The sequence below is a fragment of the Hemiscyllium ocellatum genome, chromosome 7 (genome assembly GCF_020745735.1).
Source record: "Hemiscyllium ocellatum isolate sHemOce1 chromosome 7, sHemOce1.pat.X.cur, whole genome shotgun sequence".
NCBI lineage: Eukaryota > Metazoa > Chordata > Chondrichthyes > Orectolobiformes > Hemiscylliidae > Hemiscyllium > Hemiscyllium ocellatum.
Window position 1 is genome coordinate 96,084,027 of NC_083407.1, and position 23,881 is coordinate 96,107,907.

The 23,881-nt window shown below is 37.6% G+C and overlaps 1 protein-coding gene across 13 annotated transcripts in view; it reads left to right on the forward strand.

Annotated features, from left to right (window-relative positions):
* Positions 1-23,881, forward strand: part of hdac4 (histone deacetylase 4) — a 494,585-nt gene that overhangs the window by 418,539 nt on the left and 52,165 nt on the right. For 11 of the 13 annotated variants that reach the window (XM_060827518.1, XM_060827517.1, XM_060827525.1 and 8 more), the window contains 5 exons: positions 12,871-12,991; positions 15,945-15,991; positions 20,556-20,663; positions 23,122-23,177; positions 23,564-23,651. In XM_060827518.1, coding sequence (XP_060683501.1) covers positions 12,871-12,991; positions 15,945-15,991; positions 20,556-20,663; positions 23,122-23,177; positions 23,564-23,651 — 420 coding nt within the window. The remainder of the gene's footprint in view (positions 1-12,870; positions 12,992-15,944; positions 15,992-20,555; positions 20,664-23,121; positions 23,178-23,563; positions 23,652-23,881) is intronic. The other 2 variants (XM_060827519.1, XM_060827526.1) reach the window with 1 other exon arrangement.

Here is a 23,881-nt window from a genome sequence, read left to right on the forward strand (position 1 = left end):
GACCAGGAAACTTAGTTTATCAATATGTACAGTAGACATAGTTTTTCACACTTTGAGATAGAGTTTCAGAAGTGAAATATTACTTTTGACTTAATATGATTACAATCCCACGCCAGATCTCCAAATTTGAAATTACAATCTGGCTAAGGACTCATAACCTTGTTTTTTTAAAAAAGTCAACAAAATGTGAGATCTCAGGAGCTTAAATAAAGAAAAAACACCACAAGATTCCAAAATAAAATAGACAAGACTGGCAACATCTGGTGAGAGAAAAATCAGTTCATATTTCAATTGAATCTCCTGAGTTTCTCCAACATTCTCTATTTTTATTTCAGATTTCTAGCATCCACAGTATTTTACATTCATTCAGTATCAATGTTTTGAACAAACAACAATAAACATTAATATACAGAATTAGAACAGTACAACATGTTTCCAACATTCAGAATAAAGGTAAATCTGGATAACAGACAAACAATGATTGAACACACTCACAGAACAACAAATGCAGTCATGGAGTTTTTCTGCAAAACCCTGAGACACTATTGACACTGTGGGTCATCAAATTTCAAACTTTACAAGAAGTTCCAGTTTCTTTCCTTTGAAGATCTAGCTTTGAAATTCTTGTAAAAGACACTGAATTCTGCAATGTCTGCTCACTTCCCAGTTTCTCAATCCCATCTCCTGAGATTGCATCCAACTGGATTAACAAGGCTGCACCCCAGCATTTAATTACCAACACATTTCAAGCTCTTTGGCTGCTCTCAACAGAATATCCCTACTGTCAGACATTTCTTTATCCAACTACCAACTCATGACAGGCAGTTTCCTTTCAGGTCCACTAAGATGCTTTGGTCTCACCACCATCTTCGCCTGTTTCTGACAAACTGCCTGACTAGCAATCTCAAGGTAGCAAAGTTTTCAGCAGCACAGCTAAAAGAGCACTGCTCCTGCTTGGAGCTGGCCTCTGTGTTTCTCTCCTACACACACTGCCTTCCTGTCTCTCCCCACCCCATCTGCCTATAATATCTGAACTGCCCTGAGTGACCCTGGAACAGCTTTGAGTGACCTGTTAAAAACCTTGCAACAATCCCACCTCCTATCACATGACAGGCCCTTAGAATCCCATGGAACTGTGTGTGCACTGAATGTTACGATGTTCACAGTATACTGGTTTATTGCACAAATTATGTACAAGGAGAAATAATGAATTCTATCACAACATACTGATATGTGTTGATGTGTCTGAAAGGAAAACTGTGGGAGCTTTAGCAATGTTGATATGTTGTCTTCACTACAGCTTATAGGCATCATTGCAAAGTTTGCGCTGTCTAATTTGACTTCTTATAAACAGTTTTGAATAATATGTGGCAAATCTAAAAATAATTTATGCAAATATATTCTATCTGATATTTGACATTTGAAGCTAAAGGATCATCATTTTGAGGATTGCAATTCAAATGAATTAATATTTCCTTCCAAGTTAGTTGATTTCCTTAGTTGCACCCAGTATATCAGAGAGTTCAGCCTCTTTCCAAACTGTCTCTATTGTATTCATATTGCTGTTCTTCTCTCTGACCTCCAGAAGTTTGCTCTTTCTTTCTTAATTTCTTATTTTGCTTCTCCTTTTCTTGCTATCTATCACGTTTCATTTTAAATGGGGTAAGTAGATGGTACGGCAGTGAAATAAACTAATAATAGCTGCCGGTTGCTTTTGGGGTGAGATGTGTGTGAAAAATAGCCCTCAGCAGTGCCATTTCCAACTCTGCACTTTTCCCTTTACCTTTACACTAACTCCTTTCTTTCCTACTAGTCTGTCATTCAGTCCTTCTATTCTGGTTTATGATTTTGCTATCAGTCACTTGGCACATGTATCTACTCCCTATGACTCTTGTGAAATGCAAACACACTTACAGTCTCCTGTCTAAACAGAATGTTCGACATAGATTGGAAATTTATCTTCTTGGCTTCCATGATTATTTGAAAAGCTGCTAAGTCGGAGTTGATTAAAGCCTAAAAAGAAAAGTGTTAGCACGGCAGATTGATAACCATTTCACCATGAAATTAATCACAATAGCCATGCTTTAACATGCATAATTCTCAACAAAAATTGAACATTTTGGGATTTCTTTTCAAATCATGATTAAAATACAAGAGTTATTTGCTATAGACAAGTAAATTAATAAAAATCTACAAATTGCTAAGTTGAAATAGCATGAAAATTATTTGTAGAAGAATATTTGGAAGAGGTTGATCAAGTTCATTAATGTCCTGTCGGGAAGGAAATCTGTCATCCTGACTGATCTGGCCTACATGTGACTCCAGACCCACAGCAATGTAGTTGACTCTTAACTTAGTTAGGCATGGGCAATTAATGATGGCTTAGCTAGCGATGCCCTAATCCCATGAATATTTTTTCAAAGTGCAGGAGAGAACCAAGAGACCGCAGTTAAGATCCAGGACAAATCCAGGGCATTGGGCGCTGGAGGAAAATCAAGATGTTTATAAAGTAGAGATAAAATCTTCTTTAAAACTTTGCTGACAGAGGAGGAAACAAATTAATTGCAAATGGTTAGGTGACCATGTGACATCCTGACTGGGACCAATGCTATTCTAATGACAAATCAGAAACTCAGTGGAAATAATTTTTCTTGGGGTAATGGAAAAGGCTATTGAGAAACTGGTGATTACTTGCCTAGCATCATTTGGAGTCAGAGACTATGTATGAGCAATTACATGCTGAGATGGATGCAGGGGCGGGGGGTCAACCCTCCATACAAGAACACTCCAGTGATAGAGTGTACAGTGAAGGATCCAGTTCAAGGCCACAGATTCAAAACAGAACAACAATTTACAGCAGGGCATATTCTGTTACTATGACATGGAACACTAGGAAAGCAGCAGGTCTCATTCAGAGTTGTGAGAATCACCTGAAACAGAGGGGGACTTGTCAGCTTGAACAGGAGAAAAGCAGATGTGCAATTAATGTTAACAGTGGGTGAGGGGTGTCCAAGTGATTCAACCTGGATGGGAGGAGCATATTATTGTTATATATTAATATATGCAATTGCAAAAAGAACAAACATTTCAAAACAAAGTGGTTAAAATTTTGCCTGGGAAAATCAGGATGCTGCTTGAGCTCAGACAAAAGATTTAACTTAGAAAATATGTTTTAAACAGAAATTCAGGAGAGGAAGAGACCCCAAAATGTTTAAAGTGAATATTTTAAGGCAATAACTTTCAGCAAAGGCACACCATACAACTGTATGAATGTTACCAATGTGTGTAAATCTATGACATGAGATGTGTTCTTCCCTCTACCTTGAAGATATAACTGGCCTGATAATAGTTTGCCCCAGAGCGATGGTTCCATTGAAAGTTTCTGGTGCAACTTGTCTCACTTATTAAAATGAATATATGATTGACACATTAGCTTCCTATTTTACAAGTCTAATTCCCATTCTGTTGAATAACCTCAGCCTCTCAAACTGGCACAATAGTTCAGTACAATTCAACCTAGTTAACATTTCTGTACAAGCAGACCTCCTGTGGTATTACTCAGAAGTTGTTATTGGGATAAAATTCATACCATTTATTACATACTGAAGTATTTTTCTACTGAGATGAAACTATAAGGTGTAACACTGAAAATTTGAAATGGTTAATTGCCCTTCAGTTTGAATATCATATATCCAGAATCAAAAGTCTGACTTTTATATTGTCAGTGTGTGGTTTTCTTCATAGAGCTATAGATTAATCCTTTTGACTGCAATATTAATAAAGTTATTTTTGACAAAGGTGGACTATCTCTGCAGTTTCTTACTCCGTTTCTTTAAAAAAAGTATTAAGAAATAAAGTGTAGCTGAGAAAAACTAAAGTATGAAACTATTTTCAAATAATTTCAATGTGCCAATCAATTTCTTCTTGTAGAAATAAAGTTTGATTTAAAGGTACTAGGCAGCTGATTAAGATTAGCATAGGTTGACTAAGTGTTCAGGTTTAAGGTTGTACAAGCTTCCTAGATGTTGCAATGTGTCACAGATCAGACAAATGCTTACCAGAAATGACTATATCTACGCTTAACTCTAAGAACTGCAGATTTCATTCAAGCACAATGAATTCCAGATTCCCAAATCGCCTATTACTGTAACTCCAATTGTCACAAACCCCCCATCCACATGTTTCTTTATTTCTTTTCATCTTTCTTTTTAAAGAGCCACTCATAAATGAATGTCACCAGCATTGCTATATAGTATGGAAATCTCAGTATTGTAATCCAACATGTACTTATAGGCTCAAAGTTGATTGATTTACTGATTTAATGAATATCTGAGCTGTAGCATGAAAAGGGTTTGAAATGTGTAAATATAAATTAGGAGAAAACAAGGACTGCAGAAGCTGAAGAAGTCAGAGTTGAGAAGAGTGGTGATAGAAAAGCACAACCCTGAAGCCCTTCTTACGCCCAGAATGTCAACTCTTCTGTTTCTTGGATGCTGCCAGGCTGGTTGTGATTTTCCAGCACCATCCTTTCGACTCTTAAATATAAATTAGCTTGTTCATTAAAATTTCTTACCCGAACATAATATTTTCTGAGCAACTAAATTTTATTTCATTACTATTAAACTGCTGTTGTTATTACTGTATAAATATGCACATTAGAAATATTAGAATTGCATCTGCTAAGATAGCTAGATGGCTTGAATATGTTTATAATAATTCTGAAAGTATTAATGTTGGGGACTGCATTAGGCTCCACCAAATCTGATTATGTCATGCATTCTTAAGTCAGGGAAGAGTCTCAATGTGACATTCCAGTGAAGTCGGCCATGTCTTGCCCTAGCTTCTGATAATCTTTGTAATTATGTCTAAGTAGCCAATGTAACTTAAAATTAATACTGTCATGCAACACACTACATCTTGTTGTTAAGGTTCACTAGTGGTTAATCCCTTTAAGAGTGTAGATTGGCTGATTGATGGCAGCAGTCTACCCAGTCGTGGTTAGTTCTGCATAAAATAGGATACAATAGCTTGGACTAGGTTATATAATAGAGTGGAACACCAAATACATTGAACAGAATACTGAACAGCTTTTCTCTGTTATGCTGATCAAAAGATTTCATCTAATTATAAGGTGGATTACAAGATACTGGACCATGTGTAACTTAAACCAAGTTAAGTATTAAAAAAACTACAAATAATGAAAATGCATTGAAAATCTGTATCCTGTAAAAGATATAAAGGAATGGAATTAAATAAGTGCTTGACAGTATAAAACTTAAACAATGTTAAAAGGAGACTAGAAGTTGAAACTCTTAGTCTTGCACTTGCCACAATGAGGAGACAAGCAACTGATTTGGGAAAAAAAAACACCATTTTATGCAGCATGAGAAAGGGATGCTGATTGGTTGGGCCATAAATAGGATGGAGGATCATCAAGAATAGTTAACTGTCAATCTTGATTCTCAGACCACGCAGATTGATTCTGATTGGTCAGGGCATTGCGATGAGACACACACTTAGTTCTGGGATAACGTGCGTTCCAGCAGCACAATTTGGCTAAACGTTGCTGAAGAATTGGGGAACGATATTTTGGAGAACACTTACCTCTATCGGCAATAGCACAATTCCAGCAGGGATTGGTTTGCATACTACTTCATTCTGCACATGCGCAGACGTGTGCACCGAAATCTCCTCGAGGTTATGCATGTAGAGTCACAGAGATATACAGCCTGGAAACAAACCCTTCAGTTCAACTCATCAATGCCAACCAGATCTGCTAACCTAATCTAGTCCCGTTTGCTAGCACTTGGCCCGTATCCCTCTCAGCCCTTCTTATTTATAGACTCATCTAGATGCCTTATAAATGTTGGAATTGTACCACCTTGACCACTTCCTCTGGCAGTTCATCCCATACACACACCACCCACTGCATGAAAACGTTACCCCTGGGGTACCTTTTAAAATTTTCCCTTTCACCTTAAACCCTAGGACTCCCCCACCACAGGGAAAAGACTTTGTCTCTTTACTGTATCCATGCCCCTCATGATTTTATAAACCTCTTTAAGGTCACCCTTCAGCCTCCGAAGCTCCAGGGAAAACAGCCCCAGCCTATTCAGCCTCACCCTGTAGATCAAATCCTCCAATCCTGGCAACATCCTTCTAAATTTTTTCTGAACGCTTTCAAGTTTCACAACATCCTTCCGACAAGCAAGAGATCAGAATTGCAGACAATATTCCAAAAGTGGCCTAAGCAGTGTCTTGTACAGCCACAACATGATTTCTCAACTCGTATACTTAATGCTCTGACCAATAATGGAAAGCATACCAAACTCATTCTTCACTTTCCTATCTACCTGCACCTATAGTTTCAAGGAGCTATGAACCGGCACTCCAAGGTCTCTTTGTTCAGCAACATTCCCCAGGAACTTACCATTAAGTGTGTAAGTCATGCTCTGATTTGCGATTCCAAAACACTGCACCTCACATTTATCTGAATTAAACTCCATCTGCCACTACTCAGCTCATTGACCCATCTGATCAACATCCTGTTGTATTCTGAGATAAACTTCTTCGCTGTCCGTTACAATTTTGGTGTCGTCTGCAAACTTACTAACTGTGCCTCCTATGTTCATATCCAAATCACTTACATAAATGACCAAAAGCAGTACTGACCTTTTTGGCACACTACTGGTCGCAGGCTTCCAGTCTAAAAGGCATCATTCGACCACCACTCTCTGTCTTGGACCTTCAAGCCAGTTCTGTATCCAAATGGCTAGTTCTTCCTGTACTCCATGTTATCTAACCATGCTAACCAGTCTACCATGAGGAACCTTGTCGAACACCTTACTGAAGTCCATACAGATCACGTCCACTGCTCTGCCCTCATCAATCCTGTTCATTACTTCTTCAGAAAACTCAGTGAAGTTAGTAGGACATGATTTCCCATGCACAAATCCATGCTGATTATCCTTGCCATTCCAAATACATACAAATCCTGTCCCTCAGGGTTCTCTCCAACAACTTGTCTACCACTGCTGTTAGGCTCACCAGTCTATAGTTCCTTGGATTTTCTTTACTATCTTTCTGAAGTAATGGCACCATGTTAGCCAATCTCGAGTCTTCGGACACCTCATCTGTGACTATTGATGATACAAATATCTCAGCAAGGGGTCCCGCAATCACTTCCCTAGCTTCCCACAGAGTTTTAGGGTACACCTGATCACGTCCTGGGGATATATCCACTTTTATGCATTTCAAGATATCCAGCACTTCCTCCTCTGTAATATGGACATTTTTCAAGATGTCACCATCTATTTCCCCACATTCTATACCTTCCATGTCCTTCTCCCCAGTAAATATTGATGCAAAGTACTTGTTTAGTATCTCCCTCATCTCCTGCAGTTCCACACATAGGCTGCCTTGCTGATCTTTGAGGGGCCCTATTGTGTCCCTAGTTACCCTTTTGTCCTTAATGTATTTATAAAATCCCTTTGGATTCTCCCTAACCTTATTTGCCAAAACTGTCTCATGTCCCCTTTTTGTCCTCCTGATTTCCCTCTTAAGTATACTCCTGCCTTTCTAAGGATTCACTTAATCTATCCTGTCTATACCTGACATATGCTTCCTTTTTCTTAACCAAAACCTCAATTGCTCTGGTCATCTAGCATTCCCTGCACCTACCAGCCTTGCCTTTCACCTTAACGGGAATATACTGTCTCTGGTCTCTTGTTATCTCATTTTTGAAGGCTTCCCATTTTCCAGCCATCCCTTTACCTGCGAACATCTGTCCCCAATTAACTTCTGAAAATTCTTGCCTAATGCTGTCAAAATTAGCCTTCTTCCAGTTTAGAACTTCAACTTTTAGATCCAGTCTATCCTTATCCATCACTATTTTAAAACTAATAGAATTATAGTCGCTGTCCCCAAAGTGTCTCTCCACTGACACCTCAGTCATCTGCCCTGCCTTATTTCCCAAGAGTAGGTCGAGTTTTGCACCTTCTCTAGTAGGTTAATCCACATACTGAATCAGAAAATTTTCTTTTGCACACTTAACAAATTCCTTTCCATCTCCATCCTTAACACTCTGGCAGTCCCAGTCTATGATCCGGGCGGCACGGTGGCACAGTGGTTAGCACTGCTGCCTCACAGCGCCTGAGACCCGGGTTCAATTCCCGACTCAGGCGACTGACTGTGTGGAGTTTGCACGTTCTCCCCGTATCTGCGTGGGTTTCCTCTGGGTGCTCCGGTTCCCTCCCACAGTCACAAAGATGTGTGGGTCAGGTGAATTGGCCATGCTAAATTGCCCGTAGTGTTAGGTTAGGGGTAAATGTAGGGGTATGGGTGGGTTGCGCTTCGGCGGGTCGGTGTGGACTTGTGGGGCCGAAGGGCCTGTTTCCACACTGTAAGTAATCTAATCTAATGATCCCCTACCATAAGCACCATATTATTCTTACAGATAACTGCGATCTCCTTACAAATTTGTTTCTCACTTTGCTGCTGACTATTGGGGAAATGTTCTTCCCATTCAGCACATGCACTAGTGTCCGCACATGTGCAACATCTGTGCTGGTTTCGAGCTGTTCTCCAGGTACACCAATGTGCACATGCAGTAATTTCTGCATGGACAATGTTAACACCAGTCTTCCTGTTGTCCTGCGCATGTGCCAATGTCAGCTGTTGACAAAGCAGCTTTCTGTAAGAGGTACTGTACAGAGAACAGTTTTCTTACATTTTTAAAAATGTACTGTGTTTAATTTACTTTTGTTAATAAATATGATTTTAATTTTCATTCAGGCTGTGCTATACTTTGCATTAGACTTTTGAGTGATCGTGAATTATATTTTTACCGGTCTGCTCCTAACCCAATTTTTTGCACAGGCTGCATTATTTATATTAAAGTGATTCTCTCTTAAGCAAGGTTTCGCTGGCATTATAGGAGAACTACCTGTGTGTATAAGCTTGCTTTACATCAAACAGAATCTTGGGATTTTTAGCTAGCTTCTAGCACACACAAATGCATTACAATGTGAGCTCAGCAATGATCTTAAATTAGTTTCTGGTGTAGCTTTGAGCACAGTCTGGATTATTTAATAAATTATTTCCAATAGCACAGTCACATTTAATGAAAGAGCTTGAACTCAGTGAAAACCTCTTCCTGTTTAATGCAGCATAAGGGCACCACAACATTGAACCCTTGTGCAAATTAAAATAAAACAAAGAAATGCAGATGCTGGAACTTTGAAACAATCAAAAACAAAAATTACTGAAGATTCTCAGCAGGTTTGGATGCTTTTATTAGATTAGATTACATTCCCCACAGTGTGGGAACAGGCCCTTCGGCCCAACCAGTCCACACCGACCCTCCAAAGTGTAACCCATTCCCTCTAACTAATGCACCTAACACTACGGAAAATTTAGCATGGCCAATTCACCTGACCTGCACATCTTTGGACTGTGGGAGGAAACCAGAGCACCCGGAGGAAACACATGCAAACACGTGTGCAAACTCCACATAGACAGTCACCCGAAGCTGGGATTGAACCTGGGACCCTGGAGCTGTGAGGCAGCAGTGCTAACCACTGAGCCACCATGCTGCCCTTTTGTGGAGAGAAAGCAGAGTTACTGTTTCAAAGCCTGAGTCTTGTTCTGAAGGAGGATTGCTGGACTTGAAATATTAACTCTGTTTTCTTCCAAAGATGCTGCCAGACCTGCTGAGTTTCTTCAGCACTTTGTTGTTGTTTACAAGAGCAAACTCATGTTCAGAGAGATTTCTGACATGTTTACCGACATCCTCAATTGTGCTACCAAACCATTTCTGTTTAATTTATAATGCGGCTATGTTGCAAATGAATAGTATTCATGGTGAGTAATGAGGGCAAGATGAAAAGCTTCAATTAATACATGTTGTGCAATCTGATGTCATAGGTGAAAAGTTGTTTTTTAAGTTATGTCTATATTGTGATGTTTATTATAGAAGATTCTTATGCATTCAGTTTTGCACTTATTTCAGCACTTTTTCCTGAATAAATTCCACTCTGCATATTTAAGTAAAACCACTTAGGCCCCCTGCTGTTTGCACCTCTGGTTAACAGCAAGATTTGTTTCATAGCTCGCAAGAAATCCAGTAACAGCAGGGGGCAGCAGGATTGTTAATGACAAAATCAGAGGATCACTAAAATTGATGAGCTATGTTTTTTGATATGTGAAGGTATTCTTTTAAAAGAGTGGGTATATTTCCAGTTTTGAATTCCTGAAATGATTGTTACCTGTTTCAAAAGCTAAAATACATTTAAAAGCAGAAACAGTTCACTTATGATGTTTATTTCTTTGGAAATTTGGTGATCCATACTGCCTTAAAATATTATAAATAGCTTATTAGAGCCAAATATGTTTTTTTTTCAGAAAAGACCCACTGAATATGTTCTTGCCCTTCAACACATTTATTAACTTTACCACAAATATTTGCAGTACTTTTGCTTCCATTTGTCCAATTACACATTTCTGACATACTTCATTTAATTGTTTGGAACCATATCAGTCAGGTTTTGGAATGTTGTCAACAGTATAGCAGTATATTTTATAAGTTAAGCCACAATTAAATCATGTACATGTAGCCCAGCTTTCTCTTGATAACATTCAGTATAATTATAGTGTGTCTGCCACCCAATAAAAATTGCTGATGCAAACAATATGTCAATGTTCAATGTGATAGCGAATGTCTTTACCTCCTAAGTGAATGTAAAAGCTACAAACTAAAACTTTGTCTCTCAGATAGTAGTAAATAAGCAGTATGTTTATTATAAATTCTGTCCACTTTTAGCAGAGATGTTAATCCATTTATAACAAGCAAGTTAACACTCCAATTAAAATTGTGGAGAGAGATATTTGGTGTGAGCATCCTAAGCATTCATTTGGAAACAACCCCTGATGGCTTATGTGTGCCATTCTGTCAATAATGGACTTTGTTGTGGTCCTCCACAGCTCAGGTGCAATTTTTGGCTGTGACACTATTGTTATATGGGAATAATCTTGGATTAGTAAACTAATTTAGCTATGCTTTTACAATATGATAGCATCTGAATCAATTAACTAAATTATAGCTTTGCACTTCACTACAGTTACTGGCTGGTTTTATGTAACATATCAAGCTTTCATTATTTTCATCATTGTCAATTTTTTTTTGCTTCTCCCTTGGTAGATAATGATTCATTTAGCAGTTACAGAATGATGGATGACAGAGATTAAAAGATAGCAATAAAAGTAAAAATTGTTAATGAACTCCATAAAGATTAATACATTTTGGATTAGATTACTTACAGTGTGGAAACAGGCCCTTCTGCCCAACAAGTCCACACCGACCCGCTGAAGCGCAACCCACCCATTCCCCTACATTTACCCCTTTACCTAACACTGCGGGCAATTTAGCATGGCCAATTCACCTGACCCGCACATCTTTGGACTGTGGGAGGAAACCGGAGCACCCGGAGGAAACCCACGCAGACACGGGGAGAATGTGCAAACTCCACACAGTCAGTCGCCTAAGTCAGGAATTGACCAGGGTCTCTGGCGCTGTGAGACAGCAGTGCTAACCACTGTGCCACCGTGTCGCCCACAAATTTGAAGGGAAATTTTAACTTCCAGCTAACAGTAAATGACACGCCAAGACTTCACATTTTAAAACTTTTACTGAAACAAATAACCCAAAGAAATTAGACTTTAAGCTACAAAAGAGATCCCGCATTTCACTTTAACACAGCTGAAAAGCTCCCATCAGTTATGTTACACTCTGCCTTAAGTGGACACTTCAATAAACAAGTCTAAATTATTCTCAGCTCCTGGTGACTGTTTTCTTTTTTTAATTGCCCAGTTGAGTATCTTACAATCCCTTAACTGACTTTCAGTGCGAGAGGTATGCTGTGGACTCTTTCCTTCTAGTTTTTAGAAGCTGGTGAGTCTAACAGCCTCCTTTAAATCCTCCAAAAATCGAGCTTCAATCTGGACATGAGTTCAGTAAGGTGAACCCATGTTCTGCAAGGTGAATAATAGAATCAGCATTTTCTCTGATTGTCTGTCTCTTCCTCTCCACTTCTCAGATGAATAGAGACAGCGCTAAACAAAAACTGTAAACTATTGCCTGCTTGTAGTATTCATGATTTGGAGGTATTGGTGTTGGACTGGGGTGTACAAAGTTAAACAAAAATCACACAGCACCAGGTTACAGTCCAACAGGTTTATTTGGAAGCACGAGCTTTCGCAGTGCTCCGAAAGCTAGTGCTTCCAAATAAACCTGTTGGACTGTAACTTGATGTTGTGTGACTTTTAACTTTGTAACATTCATGGATTTATAGAGAAGCTTGTGACCTCATATCAAAAATGACTCCCTCTATCCCATGGCAACAGAAGACACATTAGCTTTGTATTTAAGTAAAACTATTTGGCCAACTTCAATCCCAGTTCCTTTTCATCTTAAAAATGGATGGATAGTTTGTAGCACCGCTGTTCACAGCTCAATACCAATAAGACCTTTTAGCGACTTTGAAAGATCTCAGTCTGTAGTCATTGTCCCTGAGCATTAATACATCACACTTTCTGCTCAGTAAAACAATCTGAGTCTTCCTCATGGTTATTATCAGGCAGACTTCAGAGGATATAACATGGCCCCCTTAATACATTTTTGATTGAAATGTACAACCCCAAAATATTATAATCTTTAACCATATGATAATATCCTTAAACATATTCTATAAACTTCATAATGTTAACATAACTGCTGAAAATAGTTTTGTTGACTTAAGTTAAACTGACTAATCTTTGCCTTCACTTTATAGTTTTATGTACTGTGCTTATATTGTAAATGTTATTTTTCTGTAGTGTATCAGAGGAAGAAAAGCATCTCTGGAGGAACTACAGGTCGTCCATTCGGAGCAGCATGCATTACTTTATGGCACAAACCCACTGAACAGACAGAAGCTTGACAGTAAGAAACTGCTAGGTACAGCGCAGTTCACTCCTCTTTACCTTTTGATGCAGCCTTGCAGGAATAATAATTATATCCCAGTTATTAGTTTGGTAGTGATATAACAACTGTAAATACTGAAATAAGAGATGAATTCCAAAAACATTTTTTCATCCTTCCGTCACAATAGTTTCAACACTTAACCAGTAACAACAGCATTCTGTTTAAAAGTATTAAGTTCTCAAATTTGCCTGTTTGTTTTAAAGGGTTTTTGAGGAGCTACCTGCACTTAATAGATGTTCTTGTTATGCATGTCACATTGTCCTTTCTTCGTTTAAATGTAATCCAGCTGGGTTGCATGGAGGAGTATGATCTCCCGGTGGGGAAGTTTAACACTTTAAGCAGTTAGCAAGTTGAAAAACGAGCCTTCTCACTGGGTTGGGAAATCTCAGTCCATACATTGTTTCTGAAATAATAATTAAACTTGCAGTAATAAAGCAAGGTTGTATGTTTTTGTGTTATTTAACAATTGTTTCTAAATTTAAAATTATAATTTTAGCTAGGATCTTACAAACTCTGAATACTATTGTCATTTTCCCATATCTTTCTTTCCATTTCAGTTTTCTTGTGACACTCAGATTTTTTAAGTATTTCACTTTTCATTTTATTTTCTCTTCAAAAACTTTAAAAGTACTTCAGGCCTGTTACAATCCAGCTCTATTTTGACAGTTGGCATAATTACAGAGGAGGTTCACTAGGTTGATTCCAGAGTTGAGAGGGTTGGCTAATGAGGAGATATTGTGTAGACTGGGACTATACTCACTGGAATTTATAAGAATGGGAGGGGATCTTATAGAAACATATAAAATTATGAAGGGAATAAATATGGTAGAAGCAAGAAGCTTGTTTCCATTAGTTGGTGAAAGTAGGACAAGGGGCCATAGCCTCAAAATAGGGAGAGCTGATTTAAGACTGAGTTGGTGAGAAACTTCTTCACTCAAAGGGTTGTGAATCTGTGGAATTCTCTGCCCAATGAAGTAATTGAGGTTATCTCATTGAATATTTTCAAGGCAAAGATAGGTCTTTGAACAGTAATTAAGGGTTATGGTGAGAGGACAGGTAAGTTGACCTGAGTCCACAAAAAGATCAACCATGATCTTATTGTATAGTAGAACAGGCACGACGAGCCTGATGGTCTACTCCTGTTCCTATTTCTTATGTTCTTAGAAGTTGCAAGAAGTGTAGTTGCTGTTTGACAAGCTGTAAAAACAGGCCTAAAAGTTAGCCTTTCCGCCAATCAGAAACAAACTGTATGTAAAGCTTGACAAGCCTAAAGGATTATTATCAGGTGAGTAAAAGCGTTCGTGTCTTCAGAAGTTGTGTGCACCCAGATGATTTAATTCATCTAAGGTGTTGTAAGGTATTAAGCAGCAACCTTTTTTCCTAACTTAGATATCATTAAAATATGGGACTTCTCAATCAAAAAGATCTTTTATTGAATTATTTATTTGAATTTCAATGATTTAAAACAAATTTGGACACAATATAACATATATTGTATGCATAAGTTGTTGAGTACTTCAGGGAATAGCTGCCACACAACAGCCACAACTTTCACTTATGTACGCCCATTAATACGTTGTTTCAAGGTGGTTCGTAAGAGTGCATGAAGCAATATTTGTGATAATAGGGCAAACAATTAAAAACTCTACCTGAAGAAGTTGGTTTTAAGGAGAAAAGAAAGGTGAAGAGGCTTTAGGTCGGAGTTGTACAGTTTAGGATTTTAAACAGCTGAAGGCACAAGCATTAGTGTGGCAATGAAAATTTGGAATGTTGAAGAGGTCAGAATTAAACCTGTGGAAGTATTTCATATGACTAGCAAAATCGGGATGAGACTAGAGAGGGACTTTAAGAACAAGGATTAGAATTTTTAAATCAACGTTTGCTAAACTAGGAATTAATGAGTCAGCAACCCCCAGTGCTCATCTTCATGTAAGAAGGGATCAAGGATAGATCTTCACTAAATTTAACACTGCAGAAGTTGGAAGAAAAGCCATTGCAGGTGATACACTACTTAGACCTTAGCTGGAGTATTGTGCACAGTTCAGAGTGGCTCACTTTAGGCAGAATATGAGTGCATTGGAGAAAGTTTAGAAGGGTTTACAGGAATGAATCCATGGATGAGAAACTTCAGTTATGAAGGTAGATTGGAGAAGTTGGTCCTGTTTTCCTTGGAAAAGCAAAGGCTAAAAAGAGATTTGATCAAAGTTTTCAAAACCACAAAAGGCTTGGACAGAGTAAATCGGGTGAAATTGTTACCCTTCATAAAAGGTTCAAGAACAAGATATAAGGATATCACCAGATATAAAGTAATTTGCAACGAAATACTAATGTGATATAAGTAGTTAGGGTCCAGAATGCACTCCATCAGTGTGAGGTGGAAACATGTTCATTTCAGGTATTCATGATAGCATCCTATATGGCTTACTTATAAGTCTACATTAAGGAATCATGCATTATAGTTTTTCAGGAAATTAGGTTTTTTTTGTTGTGGTAGGCAGTAAAACGCTTTGTTCTTTGTTGCTTTTGAAATAAATGTGTTTAGGTTTGAATCCAGAATCTCCTGGAATGTTCAAACATCTGTTACATAACAATTTTTTTTAAAGTTTCTATCTTGATTTGAACTGTATGTAGGCTGTGAACCAATTGTTTCCAGTAATCAATAAAATAAACTGTGAGAAAGGAAAATGATTTCAAAAACACTAGCACAGTGAATAAACTGTGACGAACTATTTCAGCGATAAAGGTTTTGCAAGGGCCCAAGAGGCCAGTAAAGGGGATTAACACAGCATTAGGAGGAATACACCTTGCAGAAATTCATTTGTATTTGTAATTCCCATCATTGAGTTGTGATTACAACATTTCTGCAAACATTATAATTTATCTTGGTACTATTAACTAAATGCTCTTTTTAAATATCATTCTGCAGGTTCCGTCACTCCAATGTTTGTTATGCTTCCTTGTGGCGGTCTTGGAGTAAGTTGTTTTTTTACCTTTTTAAAATGTGTAAATAACGTCTTATTTGTTCTTTCAATTTCAGCAGCAACATAAATTGTTGCTTTGACTTCTACTCAGCACATAATTGAGAACAGATGTCCCCCAATAAACAGGAATTCAAGGTTTGCTGTACTAAGAGTGTTGGCTAAACCACAATTGAAATATGTGTGACATTGTTCAGGGAACAGATTCAGGGAAATTGAATGATGGCTGAAGTAGTACTCCTTAGAGCAGGTACTTGCAAAGTTGCACAGAGCTGGTGGGATATGTACTCACTCCATAAATCCTTGATTCCACCACACAGCTTGATTCACTTCGTCAATGTGGAAAATTGTTTTGCCAGCCTTATGGTGGCACAAAATTTGTCCTGTCATTTTGCAGCCAGTGTAGATCAACCAAACTAGCTACATGGACACCGTTGTTTTCAAACCTCCCTTAGCCACAGACGATGTTTGGCAATATAAGGAAATAAAAGAAATTAGTTTTTTCCTGCTAAATTGGATACAGTTCAGATTCATCCTCAGTATTTCATTGATTAACCATTACAATATTTATCTTTGACTGTATCAGCAGTCTGTTTGACTGTTGGAAATAGCACAGTTGATAATGCATTGTCAGCACCAGCATCAACAAATACACACTTTGCAAAATGATTGCTGATTTAAAATCCCCTGTATATGTCCCGATTTTCTCTTTCCCAAATAAAAGCTGCTGACACCATATAACATGTATATTATTGCCTCAGCTGAGTAAATATAAGTTAACACCGATCAGGGATCATTTGTGTGATTATGTATAGCCCAGATATTTCATGGGTGTTTTACGTTATGCAATTACAGAAGCTATATTGTGTCTTAACATAAAATAAAACTGACAAATTCAATAGTTAATTGGTCTCCATGTAGCTCTGTTCAGTGTGAGAATGTGCTACAGTTTTCTAAATTCTCCGTGAGCACTTGAGAACTTTGGCTTGTTCTAAGATTCTGATTATAGTGCAACAATTTTGCTTTATGCTGAATGTGTTGGTCAAAATATTTAACAAATGTATGTGGCACTCATGCTCCCTTCCCTAATTGATTAGAATTGTTACAGCAATAATTTTGGATACCAAATGTTTTAATGCAATGTGTTGTTTAGACTGGTTGAGATCAGTGTTGTTTTTGTCCCATGATAGTTTATCTGTTTGGTTGAATGTACTTAGAATGCTACCAACAGTTATCAAAACCTAGTGCTGTTTTTCAAGTTTCCATTTTTTAAAAAAAGTTTCTTAATTTTGCTTCAACAAATAGTGTTTGTAACCAGTATTTGACACACTGGGTTGTTTTGTAGGGCAAGTGACTCAGAGGTAATTTCTTTTTGAATTGTGAATGAAAGAACAGAATAGCGGTACAATGTCAATTTGTTGCAACAGTGTGAGTTTCCCAGAGCTAGCGTTTGAGTTCTGTTAATCTGCTTAATAAACAAAAGAATTGAAGGAAGCACAAAGACCATACAAATAGCACTGGACTCAGTGTGCGTGTGAATGGAAGTGGATCCAACATGTGTTTTTATGTTGAATAGTTTACTCGCATACAGCTACATTGTGGTTTCACTTAACACTAGATCCTTGTTATCTACATGACAAATAGTTCTTGACATTTTTTCAGAGCTTTTGTTTTTTTTATTTAAGGCACAAGGCGCAGTACTCTTGATGAAGTACAGACATGTCCAAATATTTAATAGAAATGGAGCAAATAGTTTCAAGTTTTCTTTTTATTTTGCATTATTTTGCAGTTATACGGTAAGAACACGTGTACTTGTCAACATATTTATGACTGGGTTTTACGGTTCTGTTGACAAACCTGCAATTCTGCTGCCCTGATCTCTCTCTCATGTTGGTCCTGTTGACCTGTTTTCTCTTGGCCTCTCCATTCTCTCCATCTTCCTTACTTATGCTCCATTCTAGTTTTGTAGCTGCAAAAATAAATGCTGTCAGCTGAATTGTTGAGGCAGACCACAGCCAAATAACATCTCTGCCAGCCTCTGACCCTCATCCAAAGTCTGAATATTCATTACAAGTTATTTTCTTCTTTTCTTAATTTAGCAAGTTGTGTCAGTAAAATGGTGAAAATTGAGAACTTACGAAACAAGACGACACTTACAAAATAGCTCCTCATTTACTAAACCAATTCATGCTTACTGACAGCAATAGTTACACACTCCAGTTATGTTGTTAGAACATCTGCAGAGGCTCTCCAAACTAGCCTTCCATTTTCCACCCTTTGATCATTTAAACTCATACAAAACTTCAGTTGGCCACTCCCTAATTAACAGCAAGGTCTGTTCACCTATTGTCTGAGTGCTCACTTGACTATTTTGACACCCATTTGGCCTTGCTTCATCTTTAAAATTCATCTCCTTACTTTGAAATCTGCCCCTTCCCATGGTCTATCCACCCTGAGCTCTGAAAAATCCTCCTGAACGGCTCAGACTCTCTATCTCTCTTTCCTCCCTTAAGGTGCTCCCACTAGCTGGAAAAGTAAGTTATAATGAAGAAATAAGAAATTTACAAATGGATGTGGAAGATGAGATGAATGGACCAAAATTTGGCAGATAGCGTTTAAAATGGATAAGTGTGAGGTTATCCATTTTAATTGGAAGAATAGAAAGGCAACTTATTATTTAAATGGAGAGAAATTTCAGAATGCTCCAGTGCCAACAGTTCTAGCTGTCCTTATATTAATCACAGAAAATTAAGTGCAAGTATAGTAAATAATAAGGAGCACGTGAGGACTGCAAATGCTGAAGATCAGAGTCGAGAGTGTGGTGCTGGAAAAGCACAGCAGGTCAGGCAGCATCCATGGAGCAGGCGGATCATCATTACGGACATAAGCCCTTCATCAGGAGGCTGATGAAGGGATTATGCCCGAAACGTTGATTCTCCTGCTCTTCGGATGCTGCCTGACCTGCTGTGCTTGTCCAGCACCACACTCTCGACAATAAATAATAAGGAAGGCAAATGGAATTTTGGCATTTAATGCTAAAGGAATGGAGTAAACAAGTAAGGAAGTATTGTTGCAACTGTACTGTGAGATTACATCAAGAGTACTATGTACTGTTTTGGTTCCCTTACTTGAGAAAGGATACCATTGCATTGGAGGTAGTTCGGAGATGAAAGACTTGTCTTTTGAGGAGAGATTAAGTAATTTAAGCCTGTACTTGGTAGAAGTATAGAAGAATAATAGGGAATCTAATTGAGATGTATAAGATGCTAAAGTGGATTGATAAAGTAAATGTGGAGTGTGTAGTTCCCTTTCTGGGCAACCTAGAATGAGGGGTATAGGCTAAAGGATGACAGATTGAAAACAGAGATGAGGAGGAATTACTACTTTAAAAGTGCTGTGAATCTGTGAAGACCGCTATCCCAGAGTGCAATGGAGGCCAGGACACTGAATAAATTGAAGGAGATGATAGAAAAATTTTTAATTAGTAAGTAGTTAACGGATTATGAGGAGTGGTCAGAAAAGTGGATTAAAGCCAAGGTGCAACGTATGGTCGAGCAGATTTGAGGGCCTGAATTGCTGACTCCTGCTCCTAGTTTTAATTTCTTATGTTTCTCTATGGTGCAAACTGAAGCCTGAGTTTAAGTCATTGTAATCAAATTCTTAAAGTTACTTTGGAAAATAAAATTGCAATGTATTATATCATTATTGCACAAAAGAAGGCTATTCAACCCACTGAGTCTATACCTTACAGTGAAATTACACCATCAAGCCGTTCATGTTAATTCAAACAGTTGTTGGCTTGAAACAAATGAATGGTATTAGACTAACTGCCATAAATAGCAAGTTTCCCCCATTACAGGATATTTCTGTTTGCGTGCATATGCAACCTTTTTCCCTAGGATAATTGATTTTTCATTTGATGTACCATATATGCGTTCTACACAAAAGATATTTGCTAATGGATTTCAGTACTACTTTAGCATAGGTTGAAGTTTCATTTAATTTCTCAACGCCAAATTATTCAATTACTTTATAATCACTTATTATTGAAGAGGTGCGGGAACAAAATTATCTTGCTATCCAGTCAAAGTTGAAGAATGTGGTGCTGGAAAAGCACAGCTGGTCAGGCAATATCCGAAGAGCAGGAGAGTCGATGTTTCGCGCATCAGCTCTTCGTCTGGAAGAACCACATCCTTTTATCCAGTCAGAGCTGCCATTATTGCATTTTACAATTAAATATCAATAGTATTATTCCTTGTTATTGTAAGTACAAGCTTTACAGTTTTTAGGTTAAAATCTTGGCTTGCACATTTACCATACTAAATTTTAGATTTTATGTGTTGAATGCTTGTTTCAAACCCTTTTGGAAGGAGCCTCACGCTGGATACCTGAGCACCATGCACACTATTATGTACAGCTCTGATATCCTAACTATTTTTATATAACCACTGTATTCTATTAATTGTTAACTGTACTTTAAGGGAAGCATTGTCCAAAACAAATCAGAAGGACCAGTATTATGTATAATACCATTTAATAAGAGTTTTTTTGATTGTTAGGTTGACAGTGATACAATTTGGAATGAGATACATTCATCCAGTGCTGCACGCTTAGCAGTGGGATGTGTGATTGAACTTGTTTTCAAAGTGGCGACTAAGGAATTAAAGGTAAGTCTTTTTCATCGTTGAAATAATAACTGTCAACTAGGTAAAGGGAAGTTCACCTGGATGAAGAAAATTATGCCATTGGAGCCAGGACAATGAATAAAAGCATTAACAAATTCTTAATAATAATGTTTTTCATAATCCAGTTCAAATTACTTTTGCATCCTTTCTTGTTCTTGATAATTTAGGATGTTTGTGTTAACTATGGCTTAGTGGTAACATTCTGTAACGGGTCTGGTGAGTTCAGGCCCCACTCCAAATATTTGCGCAAATAATCCATGATAACACTTAGAGCAGGACAAGGCAGCATTGTCCTATTGGAGATTATTTAAGTGAGTCATTAACTTAATGTCCTGTCTGCCCCCTCATGTTGGTGTAAGCGATTCCATGACACGATTCAAAAAGAACACTCGAATTGCCCCCAACCCCCCATTATACTGCTAATGTTTATCCCTTGGCAAATGCCTAAAAACCAGTTCTGATCATTATCACTTTATTTGTGGGACAGTGTGTGAAAATTGGCTGTTGTGTTTTCTACATTACATGAGTAACTGTACATAATTACCTATAAAGCAATTTAGGTTGTTGTAATTTCATAAAAGGTACTATATAAATGTATTCATTGCTTTCTGTCACTTAACAAAGCATGCAGCTTGCAATATGGAATAGCCTTGACCAGGCCTGTGATTGTTGATGCACATAATTTATTTTGGCAAGATCAGAATCAAAGTTAGGATTGTTACAGATCCACCTGTAATATACTGTAAAAGAGCAAAATGATTGACTTTGCTTGAATTTATACAGCACCTTTTTTGTCTAAAGGACATCTCAAAGTACTTCACAGCAAATAAATACTTCTGAAGTGTAGTCACTGTAATGGAAAATTCTCTTTAGACATAGAATCACAGAAAGATCCAGCACAGAAGGAACCCATCAGGTCTGTCCTGTTTGTGCTTGTTCTTTGAAGGAGCAATCATGCTCACCTCTGCTTTGAAGTTCTTTATCCTCAGGTAGCTATACAACTGTATTTTCAAATTATTTTTAAGAATCAGCTATCTACACCTTTGCAGGTAGACCCCAAAAAATCTGAGAGAAAAAAGATGTCCTGTCTTCTAAATCCTTGTCAGTAATTTTCAATGCATGAACTCTAGTCATTCACCAACATGTCAGAGGGATAATTTTTTTTTGTGAATTTCTTTTCAAGCCAGAAGGATTATGCAACATTTTCTGAATCGCAATAAGTTTTTTAAAAAATAAGTTTACTTATCCTACAGCTGGCACCATTATCTAACGTAACTTGACTCTGACAAAGTAAGGTTATGTTGCTAAGTGAAAGGAATTTCAGAAATCCATCTATAACTAAGAAATCTACACCTTGCAGTGCATCCATTTTTTAAAAAAACATGTTATTACTCTATGAGCTAAATTGCGGTGATCGTAAGATTGTTTTTCTTTATCTTTCTGAATGCGTATTAATATTATAATTGAAGTTTTTGTGCACCATTATTGAGTCTTAGCGAATTGCTCCATTGACATAATAAAGAAAATTAGTCTTGGCTAGTTGCCTAAAATGGATGAAAGTTAATTTTGCACCCCATTTTGTACATTAAAGCCCACTTCAATTTTCCCTGAAAACTAAGTAGCTAGCTAAACCACTTCAAAGAAGTATAAAAAATTGTCACCCACATTGGTGTAGGACTGAAGTTATATGTAGGCCTGACCAGGTAAGCTTTGTTCCACTTGTATTGATGTCAGTTTTGTTTTAAGCATATGCAGATTTGTCAGCCTGCCATGATTTGAACCCACAGTGTTTGCATTATTAATCCAGACTTCTGGATTGTTAATTGTTAACAATTGACTACTGAATTTGAGGAATTTGGAAATTTCTTTTATAACTTTGGTTAATTTGGAATAGACTCATTTTTCTCCAACTTGTACCATTTTTCTCTGAATCTTCATTTTAATTGGAAATTGTGCTCCTGTTTTTGCTGAGGCACTGGACCTCAGTTAACCATTTTTTCTCATAATTAAGCTGAAGCATTTTATCAACTCTTCTATGCATTTAAATAATGAGAGTAATTATGTTTGAGACAAATTATTTCGTCCCTTATCTTGCTCTTTTCCTGAAGAGACTTGCTAGGTTTACATGCATACCACTTGCCCTCCAATGTATTGCCCAAATGGCTGACATTTACTGAAGTGGAGTGTACCAACCCTACTGTTCCTCCATTTAAAAGCATCTAACTTAACTCTGATCAAATCTGCAAATTTCTGTTCTCTTTTGCTGATCTCTTAGTTATTGTCATGACCTATTGAAATGTTAGAAGAGCTCAATATAAGTAGTAAAATCTGTTATTTGATGTTCTGCTCTGTATTTAAATGCCAGATTTGATTGAAAGTACCAGTGCATCCGTGCAAATTGTACCTTGTACTGAATTATATAAATGATGGTGTTTTGCAGAATGGATTTGCAGTTGTAAGGCCTCCTGGACACCATGCAGAAGAGAGCACACCAATGTAAGTCCTCCCCAGTGAGAACAAAACTCTATTACTTACACAACAGCATTGTGAAAATACATAGTGTATGAACTGCAATAGTTCAAGAACCTTGCTCAGCACCACCACCTTAAATGCAATTAGGGATGGGCAATAAATGTGGGCCTCACCAACAATGTCCAAATCTATTAACTAGATTTTAAAAATAGTCACCTGCTTTTCTGGAGTAGTTTGTATGTAATTGGTAACATATGAGGTTCAGAACAAAAGCTGGTGAAAATTTGTCCCTACTGTGCTTTTCCCTCTGATGATAAATGAGTGAAAGAATGCAGATGATTAGAATCAGGAACATTGCTATTAACCATTTCCCTTTTTTTCCTCCTCTTTCCCACTTCTCTTATCTCCAGGGGATTCTGCTACTTCAATTCTGTGGCCATTGCTACTAAACTCCTCCAGCAGAGGTTGAATGTCAGCAAAATCCTTATAGTGGACTGGGTGAGTAAACCACCAAAGCAAGGCACACATAAAGGGAAAGTTATTTCTTATTCTGCTTTCCAACCCTTCTTTAATTTAAATCCAATACTGCAGCATATTCTTATTTCGGGGCATATCTTTTGGTGTTACAGTATGTTGATCTCATTTGACCATTTTAGTTGCAGCTTTTAAAATATTTTAATTGCTGTTTAAGTTTGTAATTAATGCTGATCTTCTGTTGAGTTCGGAAT